Below are 12,854 nucleotides of genomic sequence, written 5' to 3'. Positions count from 1 at the left end.
TTGGCTGCCAGTCCGCTACTGTATAGCCTATAAAGATCTAAATGATTCTGGCCCAGCTTACTTGTCCGAATGTATCTTCCTCTATGACCCATCTCGGAGGTTAAGATCAGCGGGGGAGGCCCTGCTTTCTATCTCTTGCAAGCACGACTGGTGGGAACGAGAGACAGGGTCTTCTCAGTGGTGCCCCCCTCCCAGCTGTGCAATGCTCTCCCTAATGAAATCCAATTGACCCCCTCCCTCCTATCCTTTAGGGGGGAAACGTAAAACATGGTTGTGGGACCAAGCATTTGAGCATGGGTTCTCTAATATATCACTACACATAATTAACTTAAAATCATCAGTCCTTATCAGCACGGAATTCTGTTGACAATTCCAACTAAAACAAATCAATTAATTCAGTTGTTGAAGGATGAGTTGATACATCCATGAATCTCACTGTGACATGAAGGAGATAAACACTCCAGGGCCAAATGCTTGCTGTTCACAGTAGGAGGATAAATAACTTTGGTTTCAAAAAAACATTTTCCATGCTTCTATTGCCATATGCTGAAATATTTATGGTCCCACATGATTGGTTAAGGGCACTAACCACCTCATCATACAAACTAATTTATTTCCAGCAGGGGTCCATGGCAAAAGAGGAGAGGAAGTGATGTATGATGGATGCAGCAACACAGGAGGCTTCCCATGTTGAATTTGCAACAGTGGGAGGAAGGCGGGCCCTTCCCCTATGGGATAGGGCTAAAGGTAAGACAGGTGATGTGGGGCATGGGGTGACGGGTTCTCCACATCCCCTGTTGGGACCTCACAGATTTGCTACAATGTGTGGCCAATCCCAACGTTAATGTGATAAGGTGATCAGTGTCAACTCCATGTATCTCATAAACTTGTAGACCAGTGTTTCTCAACCTTCCCAATGCTGAGACCCCTTAATACAGTTCATCATGTTGTGGTGACCACCAACCATAAAATTATTTTCATTGCTACTTCATAACTGTCATTTTGCTACTGTCATGAATTGTAATGTAAATATCTGACATGCTGGATGTATTTTCATTCATTGGACCAAATTTGGCACCCATACCCAATACGCCCAAATTTAAATACTGGTGGGGTTGGGTGGAGATTGATTTTGTCATTTGGGAGTTGTAGTTGCTGGGATTCATAATTAACCTACAATCAAAGAGCATTCTGAACTCCATCAACGATGGAACTGAACCAAACTTGGCACACAGAACTCCTACGACCAACAGAAAATGCTGGACAGAGTTTTGGAGTTGTAGTTCACTTACATTGAGACAGAACTGTGAACTCAAACAATGATGGACCTGGACCAAACTTGGCACGAATACTCAATATGCCCAAATGTGAACACTGGTGGAGTTTTGGGGAAATAGACTCTTGACATTTGGGAGTTGTAGTTGCTGGGATTTATAGTTCACTTAAAATCAAAGAGCCCCTTGAACCCCACCAATGATAGAATTAGGCCAAACTTCCCACACAGCATCCCCATGATCAACAGGAAACATTGGGTTTTGTAATGGTTTTTGGTAACCCCTCTGACACTCCCTTGTGACCCCCCCCCCCGGGTCCTGATCCCCAGGTTGAGAAACACTGTTGTAGACTTCTCCAAATCTTAAAGATGGACAGGAAAACATTTCCAAGTTGCAAGACTGAAAAATGGCCCTTGAATAACAGTAGCAGAGTTCTCAAATAATATGAGCCATTTCACAGAACAAGGGATCACTTTTTTGTGGTTTGAAATTGGGAGATGGCTTTCACTCATGCATACTTCTTCAGACCCCTTTTCAATTCATGTCCTTAGAAAGATATAGGTAAGGTTTCTTAACAGTGATTACTGGAAGGGATTGCTCCATAGACCAGTTTGTCCTTCTATAACATTCCTCCCCTTTGCAAAGCAGAAATTGCAGGGATGGCCATTAGATGACAAATATATTGGTGTTCAACATGGAAAGATGAAGAGCCAGCAAATCCTGGAAATGCCCCCATAAAGCTCAGGAAGAGGCTGACCTTCCTCTACGTCATCCCACCTATTTACAATTCTGTGTCCACCCACTGTGTGCCACCTGATTTTTTAAGCTGCCGCTGTGCAATTCAAGAGGCAAGACCAGACCTCAGAAGCCCATAGCCGGGCATTGAATAAGCACTGACTTCAGCGTTCGGAGATCACAGATACAATGAAACCAAAGTCCAACATCTGTTTGACTCTTCTGTCTTCCTTCATTTTCACTTGTACTGCAGTAAGTGTGATATTACATGGTAATGATCTGGGGAGGGGGTATTTTTTAATAGCTACAGTATTCAGGAAAGTAGCAAAATCACTGAAATTGCCATTTCTCTTTTTCTTTTCAATTTAGTATGTTGCCAGCCAGGATAACTGCTGCATCCTAGATGAACGATTTGTAAGTCAATATTGTGTTATTTATTTTTGCACTATTTATTGCAGGGGTCCTCAAACTTTTAAAACAGAGGGCCAGGTCATAGTCCCTCAAATTTTTGGAGGGCCGGATTATAATTTGAAAACAAAAAAAAAAAAAAAACAAACAAACATAAATGAATTCCTATGCACACTGCACATATCTTATCTGTAGTGCAAATAACACTTAGAAGCAATACAATAATTAAAATGAACAATTTTAACAAATATAAACCTATTAGTATTTCAATGGGAAGTGTGGGCCTGCTTTTGGCTGATGTGATAGGGTTGTTGTTGTTGTGTGCTTTCAAGTCGTTTCAGACGTAGGTTAACCCTGAGTGAGGGCCAGATAAATGACCTTGGAGGGCCACATATGGCCCGCGGGCCTTAGTTTGAGGATCCCTGATTTATTGGGAGAAGTCCCTGTGGTGCAATGGGTTAAACCTTTCTGCCAGCAGGACTGAAGACCGACAGGTCGGAGGTTCGAATCCGGGGAGAGTGCGGGTGAGCTCCCTCTATTAGCTCCAGCTCCCCATGCAGGGACATGAGAAAAATCCCCACAAGGATGGTATAACATCAAAACATCTGGGCACCCCTTACAGATGGCCAATTCTCTCACACCAGAAGCGACTAGCAGTTTTTCAAGTTGCTCCTGACACAAAAGCAAAACAAAACACACTATTTATTAATATATTTCTTACAGGGGAATCATTGTCTGTCAAGACGATCAAACTGATATTGAAAAATATAATTAGTGATATTTCAAATGAGGTTTTTTTGGGGGTCACCAGTTAGATCTCCCATATTGCAAAAATATTGAATACCACTATGTCTGTATATTAAAGGATGATTAAATGTCTTGTTTCATATAATTATGTGCTCTTTTTTTTTTTTTTTTTTTTTTTTTGCTATAGGGTAGCTTTTGCCCCACAACATGTGGCATTGCGGCTTTCTTGAGCACATATCAACCTGAGGTGGACCGAGATCTCCAGATTCTTGAGCGCACCTTAGAGCATGTCTCCAATGATTCATCTTTAACAGAACAGTTGATGCAGCAGATAAAACAAGTCCACATCCCAAACCCCTCCACTCAACCAAGTGAGAACATAGATACCACTACGGCATAGCTTTACTTTATTTCCCAGTTCAGTCAGCATTGTATCACTAACGTTCTGTGAAACGTTGTGCCTGTCTTACAGATGTGATTCCAGTTTACACTCAAAAGTCCAGAGAAATTATTGATGAGATCATCAGATATGAAAATGTTATTGTGAGCCATGAAAATACAATACAGTATGTACCTATTATTACTTCATAAATAGTCGTATTTGCTTGGTGTACCTTCTGTTCTAATTTTCTTAAGAGGTAGAAAATGCTTGCATTGTTTGAGGTATCTGCTTAATCACAAACTGTAATTAATTTATTATCTACCAAAGAGATTGTGGCAATCCTGTCCAATTCTCCTTGGAAGTAAGCCTCACTGAACACATTGGGGTTATTTTTAAGTAAACAAGGTTAGACTCAGCATATATGAGATGAATCCAAAAAGGCATAGTTTGTGTAATCTGCTGGATAAAGCCACTAGGATGTGCACAAATGCTAAAGTTCTTTGTTCTACTCACAGAATTCAGGATAAACATTTGCTTGCTGTCCCATCTTTTCTTCCGGTGGACTCAGGATTTTTTCTCTCACCTCAATTTGTCCTCACAGCAATTCTCTTAGGTTAAGAAATAGTTACTGCTGGCCCAAAGTTACTATTTCTTAACCTAAGACAAGGTTAGGTTTCGTAGGCAGAAAGCAACCTTTCTGCTTTTCTAGCTTTCTTCACCAGAAATTATTATGTCTCTATTTCTGTATCATGCTTCGTGTTCATATTCATGCATCACATCTAAACAATTAGGAGTTGAGCTGAAAAGACTGGAGCCATTCATATGTGTTCTAAATGCATGTAGGAAGGAGCAGATCATTCAGTAGTAACCCCACCCAAAATTGTGTTGTTGAAGGCTTTCATGGCTGGAATCACTGGGTTGCTGTGAGTTTTTCAGGCTGTATGGCTATGTTCTAGAAGCTTTCTCTCCTAACCTTTCACCCACATCTGTGGCAGGCATCAGAGGTTGTGAGGTCTGTTAGAAACTAGTTAAGTGAGGTTTATATATCTGTGGAATGTCTAGGGTGAGAGAAAGAACTCTTATCTGTTTGAGGCAAGTGTGAATGCTGCAATTGGCCACCTTGATTAGCATTTAATGGCATTGCAGCTTCAAAGTCTGGCTGGTTGCTGCCTGGGGATCCTTTGTTGGGAGGTGTTAGCTTGCCCTGATTGCTTCCTACTATACAGTGTCCCAGAATACTTGCTGGATATCTGAACAAACACAAAGCAATCTATGTAAGGAGAAAGTATAATATCCAAAGAGCATATAGTATACAATTTTACCAAAGTCCCCCGTCTAGAATTCCCCTGTTTTTTTATTGTTGCCCTTTATTTGCTGTCCTGATTTTAGAGTTTTTTTAAATACTGGTAGCCAGATTTTGTTCATTTTCATGGTTTCCTCCTTTCTGTTGAAATTGTCACATTCACACTTGCCTCGTTCTTTCTCCCACCCTGGACATTCCACAGCTATATAAACCTCACTTGTTTAGTTTCCAGTATGTCTCACAACCTCTGAGGATGTGGGTAAAACATCAGGAGAGAATGCTTCTGGAACATGGCCATACAGCCAGGAAAACTCACAGCAACCCACCCCAAATTCTGTGTACTCAGTGTAAGGAGAGTTAATTGTGCAGAGGAGAGGCCACTAGTGTCTGATATCAATGGGATAGTTGTTCAATACCTAGTCTGACCTTTAAAGGAACTAAATGGGGTGTTCCTCAGAATAAATTTGGCAACTTCAAAATGTGATGTGACTTCAAGTTACCTGTTGACGTATCACCGCCCCATTAATTTTTCATAGAGTTTTTGTAGTCAAGGAATCCTCAGTTCCTTCCTCTGAAATATAGCCTACAGCCCCTGATATTGGTTGGTGCTCTCCCAAGTACTGAACGAGCTGACCCTGATTGGCCTCCAAGATCAGACAGGATCTAGTACTTTTAGAGTATTTAAGCAGCATTTCCAATAGCTTTTAAAATGTTCTTAATGGATTCACTGCCGCACTTAGACCAGAGCCACCAGTTGCAACCAGGCATGGCACCATTCCATTTTTTTTCTTTCACATATTCGGTGTACATATGTATCAGAAGTCTGAGCAGCATTGGGAATTATTCTAATACATTAATATGGTATCAACATTTTCCTTTCCAGACAGCTGACAGACATAATCATATCAAACAATAACAACATCCAACAGCTAAAGCAGAAGACTGCTCAGCTTGAGGCACAGTGTCAGCAGCCATGTAGAGACACTGTCCAGATACAAGATTTAAGTGGAAGAGGTAAGATTGACAAGGGAATTATAATTATAATTATATAATAATAAATATATAATTACATATTATATATATAATATTTATATTTATAATTATATAATTATAATTATAATTATACTTTAAATATAAGCTTATAATACCATTTCTGTTTCACATTTTTCTCTCCAAATTGAGTTGCTCAAAGCACCTGACAAAAACAGAACCTCTCTCCCAATTACTGTAAATAATAACCACTGAAATAATTGAGCTGACATCTGAAGATTGAAAAGTAAACTGCTGGGCTACTTGGGAAAGTTACTTCTTTGGATTACAAAAAAGAATGTTTCTATTAGTGCTGGAGTTATAGTACAGAACAGAAACTTTGTCATGCACTGGAAATAGGAAATCAAATTATAGGACTGTCAACTTTTATAGATTGAGTATTTTTGCTTCCATCATGTGAAGATTCTGACAAAGCATTATAGCAAACTAGTATCCATATCAACGACAACATTGCTGTCTGTTGTTGTTGTTGTCATCATCATTCATAATAGTCTTCTGTTCTTCTGCACATCCACTTCTCATGCTGAAGCAGCCATTAGAATACAATGATAGAACTATAGAATCCTTGAGTTGGAAAAGACATCATGAACCATCCAGTCCAACCCCCTGCCAAGAAGCAGGAAAATTACATTCAAAGCACCACTGACAGATGGCCATCCAGCTTCTGTTTAAAAGCCTCCAAAGAAGGAGCTTTCACCAACCTCCAAGGCAGAGAGTTCCACCGCTGAACAGCTCTCACAGTCAGGAAGTTCTTCCTAATGTTCAGATGGAATCTCCTTTCCTCTAGTTTGAAGCCATTGTTTTGCATCCTAGTCTCCAGGGCAGCAGAAAACAAGCTTGCTCCCTCCTTCCTATGACTTCCCCTCACATATTTATATATGGTCATCATGTCTCCTCTCAGCCTTCTCTTCTGCAGGCTCAACATGTACAGCTCTTTAAGCCACTCCTCATAGAGCTTGTTCTCCAGACCTGTCATGAATGACAGCAGAGTTTGGAAAAGTTACTTTTGGTGGCGACACCTTCCATAAACCCATCAAGTTTATTTTTGTCCAAAGAAGTAACGTTTTAATGCTTTGCTTGAAAACCTTCGTAAACACGCACCAACCAAGAAAAATTGCAGTCCATTCCAATTGGCACATATTTTATTGAGGACATACTCATATGCTCAGGCAGTCAATTAAATTAGTTCATATTAAATTGATGTATAATCCATGCAGCCACCTACTGAATACATGTCCACTTCCAAAGTAAAGAAAAAGGATTATTACTGCATAGAATATAGTTTCAAGAACATAACATCTGACTCTTAACTGTGACAAAGCAGTACATGGGACTGCACAAAGCATGTGGATTATAATCTTGATATACTTCAGTCATATAAATTGTATAGTAAATTGATAAAGCAGTGTATAGCTAGTGTGGTTTAGAGAACAGAATGTGGGCCTTGGGCCAAGGAGACTTGGGTTCGGATCTTTACTCAGTCATAGGACTGTTGTGATAGTAAAGTGAAAGCAAGTACACAGTGAGTTTTGTTTACTAAGATGATATTGTAAAAATCTTATTTAAAATGTGAATACAGTGAACTGAACATTCTCCCCTATTGACTTATTATAGATTGCCAAGACATTGCAAACAAAGGTGGCAGACAGAGTGGTCTCTATTTCATCAAACCCCTGAAAGCCAAAGAAGAATTCCTGGTGTATTGTGAAATTGATACTCTAGGCAATGGATGGACAGTTTTGCAAAGGGTAGGTGGTCTGCAAACTATTTGTGTGAAATGAAATCTTCAGGGATAAATCCAATAGTTAGTCCCAGCTAGATTAAACCCACTGAATCAACGAAAACATGGTAAATTGGCCAATTCTCTCACACCAGAAGCGACTTGTAGTTTCTCAAGTCTCTCCTGACACAAAAAATGTCTTATATTCCATTTTATGCCACTGTAGTTGGAACTAACCACTGGATTTATCTAGAAATGCAAAGCAAAATGTCAATTTTATAAAATGAAGGTCATCTTAAATCTCTGTTTATTACTCTCCCTTTATTTATTACCAGAGACTTGATGGTAGTGAAGATTTTAATAAAAACTGGGTTCAGTATAAAGAAGGATTTGGACACCTGTCACCTAATGACCAGACAGAATTCTGGTTGGGAAATGAAAAGATTCATTTGGTAACCACGCAAACTAATATTCCATATGTTTTGCGAATAGAGCTGGAAGACTGGAGTGGCCAAAAAAGGTATGCCATGAGTGGTATTTCTTCAGTGGTATGATCGGATTTTAGTTTAACTACATGAATGCATTCTGGGCACTTTATTAATTTTATTTATTTATTCATTCATTTACCACACTTGTACCCCATCCTTTTCACCACGAAGGGTACTCAGAGCGGCCTTACAAAGCGAATGATTTGATGCCACACATATACATTGTTGTTGTTGTTTATTCGTTCGGTCACTTCCGACTCTTCGTGACCTCATGGACACATATACATACACATCGGTAAATAAACAACACATTAAAAACAATTAAAAACATTAATATTAAAACATCAGTTAAAACCGCGCAGTCCAAGTCATATTCCAGGACCTTTCCATGCATCCTTATATTATTTTGTAGTTTCTTGTTGCACTGTTCAAATTTACAAAAATTTTACTAATCTCCTTCTGTGGTGATGACCTGGGACACATTAGGGATTTTCCCTCACCATAATTCTAAACATGCTCCTCTAACTTTATTGGAATGGTGTGCCCCAACAGCAATTGCTGTGCGCTTTCTGGCTCCTTATTACGTACATGGTGGTATAGTCTTCAGTCTTAATGAACTCCAGAGTTTATGCCAAGGATGAGCAAGTTGTGGCCCAGTTTAGCAGCTGATCTACAAGTAGGAGAATGCAGAGCCAGACTGCTGGAATTAGATAGGTGCAAATATCTCCCAACATCCAGGAATCTCATCTCCAAGAAGAGTTTTTTTTCCAACACTAGGAGCATGTGTGTGCAGCTGTTGCACCACAGTAGACACCATCAGATGTTCCTCAGTGCCTGAAAACTTGTGCACTCTCGGTTTATAAATACAGTTGTGAAATCTTGAGGTCTGGCCAAGTGCATTTTGGTCCCACCCCTGCCACCCCTTTTTCTTTTTCACCTCTGCTCTGGTTAATGGGCCAAAGTCTACACATATAACTTTTGCCTTACTAACATTAGGCCAGCTAATTATACAGCATTACATACCATTTCCCCCATCTGCCTATATCCAATATCTGATATTGTTAATATTAAAGTCAACTGTTATTGGTTTCTATAGATTCTATTGCTTCCTGGGTCATAGCAAGAGTTTCCATTTTGGAATCTATTTCTGAAAACAAATTGATTTTCCTTTTTTGTTCATGTTCTACTTCATATTTCCTATGCACTCTTGATAATTAATTATTTAGTTGACATCCAACCCAATCCAATCCAAGCAATGGTTTTCCATGCTCATGTTACATCTAGGATAGACTACTGCAACACACTCTATGTGGGGTTGCCTTTGAAGACTGTTCAGTAGCTTCAAATAGTTCAGTGAGAGGCAACCACGTTAATAACTGGGGCGACATACAAGGAGCACACCACTCCCATGTTGTGTCAGCTCCACTGGTTGCCAGTTTGCTACCGAGCATAATTCAAAGTGCTGGCTTTGGTCTATAAAGCCCTAAATGGCTCTGGCCCAATCTACCTGTCCGAATGTATCTCCCTCTATGAACTACTGCAGATATTAAGATCTTCCGGGGATGCCCTGCTCTTGGTCCCCCCACTGTCACAGGTGTCATTGGTGGGGATGGGAGAGAGGATCTTCTCAGTGATTGCCCCCCAGCTATAGAACTCCCTCCGTGGCCAGATTAGATCAGCCCCCTCTCCCCTGTCCTTCAAAAATATGGTAAAAACTTAGCTGTGAGACCAAGTCTTTGGGACAGTGCAATAAGGCAACAATAGGAAACATTACCCTGCTGACTGGATCCGATATGGCTGATCTGAGATGGTTTTAAACAATGTATTTTTTAAAGTCGAGATAACTGATTTTGGTGTTTATGTATATTTATAGTTTATTTTATGTTCTGGCCTTGAATGTTTGCCATATATATATTGTGCTCCACTCTGAGTTCTCTTCGGGATGAGATGGGCGGAATATAAATGCTTTAAATAAATAAATAAATAAATAAATAAATATTACTATTGAGATTGTAAGGAATGCATCAACCAGGAACCACTGATATGCCCCAGTATTCTTTTCTTTTGACAATATTTTGTTGGATCAAAAAGATAATTATACAGTATTTTACTAAAATAACACAGATAATGATAGAACCGAATTTGGCATACCATATATGTGCTCTTGCAATTCAATAGTAATTGCAGGGATAGAAAATGTCCTTTTTGCCTGTCGCATTGCCACTGCGGCATTGTGAAAGTACTGTTGTGTATTTGTCAACATGGAGAAATCAAGTACTTTGTTCCTGATGGAATAAGCTGTAGTTGTTTACAAAAGTAAGGCAAATGCACCCACAGTTAATCCTGGAGTGTTTGCATGGTGCAACACAACTATCATGTCTGCAGGGACAGGAAAGGCAGGAAAAATATACACCCCTAACATTTAGGATTTTTAATGTTTCTTTCTTTTACCAGCTATGCAGACTATGCCCACTTTAAACTGGGAAGTGAACTAGACAAGTACCGCCTGACCTACGCCTTCTTTGTTGGAGGGGATGCCGGAGATGCCTTTGATGGTTTTGATTTTGGTGATGATCCAAGCGACAAGTTCTTTACCTCCCACAATGGCATGCAGTTCAGCACCCGTGACAATGACAATGATAGATATGACGACAACTGTGCCGAGCAGGATGGATCTGGCTGGTGGATGAACAAATGTCATGCAGCTCACCTCAATGGCAAATACTACAAAGGTAACAGCATGAGCTTCCTGAAATACTCAAGCAATTTAGGAGATGCTGTGTGGCTCCAATACAGCAAGTCTTAAGTCTGAGCAAACATTCAAGGAATGGTGCTACCTAATGTCTTCATTTCAATGGGAAAAACAATACACAACATAAAAATACTTAAATCTAGCTTACTCAGTGTGCGCTACAGGCACTTTTGCGAAATTTAATTAGCTGACCATAGCCGGTATGTGTATTTCCCTGCTGTTTAAAGTATGGAAATGTTTATTTGGTCATTACAATTCCAGCATCCTTTAGATAGCATAGCCATGTAGTAAAAAGAAGTAGGTTTTCCAAGTTCTGCCTGAAACAGTAGTTAGGTAAAGGTAAAGGTTTTCCCCTGACATTAAGTCTAGTAATGTCTGACTCTGGCAGGTGGTGCTCATCTCCATTTCTAAGCTGAAGAGCCGGCATTGTCTGTAGACACCTCCAAGGTCATGTAGCCAGCATGACTGCATGCAGCACTGTTACTTTCCTGCAGAAGCAGTACCTATTGATCTACTCACATTTGCATGTTTTCGAACTGCTAGGTTGGCAGAAGCTGAGCCTAATAGTGCAAGCTCACCCCGCTCCCCGGATTCGAACTGCCAACCTTTTGGTCAACAAGTTCAGCAGGTCAGCGGTTTAGCCCGCTGCACCACCAGGGTGTCCAAAATAGTTGATATATTTCTTCAAAATGTGTAGGAAACATCAAACACAATCTTCTTACATATTATGGTGTTTGCTTGCATTTCAGGTGGCAGTTACACTGAGAAAGATGCAGGTCCAGGAGGACATGACAATGGTATTACTTGGGCAACCTGGCGTTCTCGGTGGTACTCCATGAAGAAAACAGTGATGAAAATCATTCCATTCAGTCGGCTTTCATCAGTATCAGGACAGCAAATTGGAGGAGTAAAAGAAGTTGGACTTGGAAATAGAGGAGACATTTAGAAAGATAAGAAGAGATAATGAAACTCACTGTAAATGTAGACAAAAGCAACTCTATATCTTAACAATGTCTCAATATCACACAAGTTTCTCATGGAAACCATTCTCAGCACTATGAGATCTTAACAACATGAGTTATTATACTGGTCTCTGTTGAAACTCTTCTCTGAATTTAACTTTCCTATTGAAAACAAACCACAATGACATTTTTTTTTAAAAAAGATAAATACATGTTTGTGGTTTCCTTATTTAAAAAAGACCTACATGAGTATCACAAACATCTGAAATTTGCTGCTATGCCATATAGCAATGGCCACTCACTTTGAATGGATTTAAAGGTGAATTAGGCCAGTGTTTCCCAGCTTTGTGTCTCCAAATATTTCTGGACTACATGTCCCAGAATTCTGGGCATTGCAATCCAATCACATCCGGTTAATCTCGGAATTAGACAAATTCAGGAAGTTGGATCCAGACATGATGTAGAATCCCTACATGGTGTAGGATCCTGACATACTCAGATCATTTTAAAACTGATGGGACTTAGAGGTGTAAAACATCCCTTTTGTTTTTTCTGCCAATGAGATATTATGTATTGCATAAACCCAAGTATGTATCGCAATTGTACGATATTATATTGGAAAAATAAATGGCTCACAAGTTCAAGTTTATACACTATTTTTTAAAGATTATGTCTGTCTGTGTACAATATTAATATGGCATATGAATCAAATTATTTCTGCAGTTGCAGGGTTAGGGATGCAGACTCCCCACAACAGTGAAAAGCCACAAATATATCTGAAAAGTTGAGTATTTCAGTAATTATGAACAAATAAGATGTGCCTACTTGCTTCTTAGCTATCACACTCATACGAAAAATTCTACAAACATTAAAAAAGGATTATAAATCTGCATGTGTACTGTTAGTTTATGCATCAATAATATATGACATTCAGGACCTCATCATAAAGCCCTGGCAAAGTGACCCATTTTGCTGGGCTTCTGGGGAGGAAAGAGGGAATAGCAGGGCGAATCTGTTGCCCCGCACACGGCTC

At 39.7% G+C, this 12,854-nt stretch overlaps 1 protein-coding gene across 1 annotated transcript; it reads left to right on the top strand.

Moving 5' to 3' along the window:
- Positions 1 to 2,070: 2,070 nt before the first annotated feature.
- Positions 2,071 to 12,470, top strand: FGG (fibrinogen gamma chain). Its single transcript, XM_060778807.2, has 9 exons — positions 2,071 to 2,261; positions 2,379 to 2,423; positions 3,352 to 3,535; positions 3,637 to 3,730; positions 5,733 to 5,863; positions 7,514 to 7,647; positions 7,955 to 8,139; positions 10,562 to 10,839; positions 11,609 to 12,470. The coding sequence occupies exons 1-9, from the start codon at positions 2,199 to 2,201 to the stop codon at positions 11,803 to 11,805; spliced, it is 1,311 nt and encodes a 436-aa protein (XP_060634790.1). The 5' UTR covers positions 2,071 to 2,198; the 3' UTR covers positions 11,806 to 12,470.
- Positions 12,471 to 12,854: the final 384 nt, after the last annotated feature.

The sequence above is a fragment of the Anolis sagrei genome, chromosome 5 (assembly GCF_037176765.1).
Source record: "Anolis sagrei isolate rAnoSag1 chromosome 5, rAnoSag1.mat, whole genome shotgun sequence".
Classification (NCBI taxonomy): domain Eukaryota; kingdom Metazoa; phylum Chordata; class Lepidosauria; order Squamata; family Dactyloidae; genus Anolis; species Anolis sagrei.
Note: the sequence above shows the minus strand (reverse complement) of the source record. Positions and strands in the feature narration are given on the sequence as shown.

Excerpts from the sequence above, each read along its gene's own strand:
- FGG (XM_060778807.2), top strand. The coding sequence starts at position 2,199 with ATGAAACCAAAGTCCAACATCTGTTTGACTCTTCTGTCTTCCTTCATT. Across the intron at positions 8,140-10,561 it reads GACTGGAGTGGCCAAAAAAG|CTATGCAGACTATGCCCACT; the intron begins GTATGCCATGAG and ends TTCTTTTACCAG. Across the intron at positions 10,840-11,608 it reads CAATGGCAAATACTACAAAG|GTGGCAGTTACACTGAGAAA; the intron begins GTAACAGCATGA and ends CTTGCATTTCAG.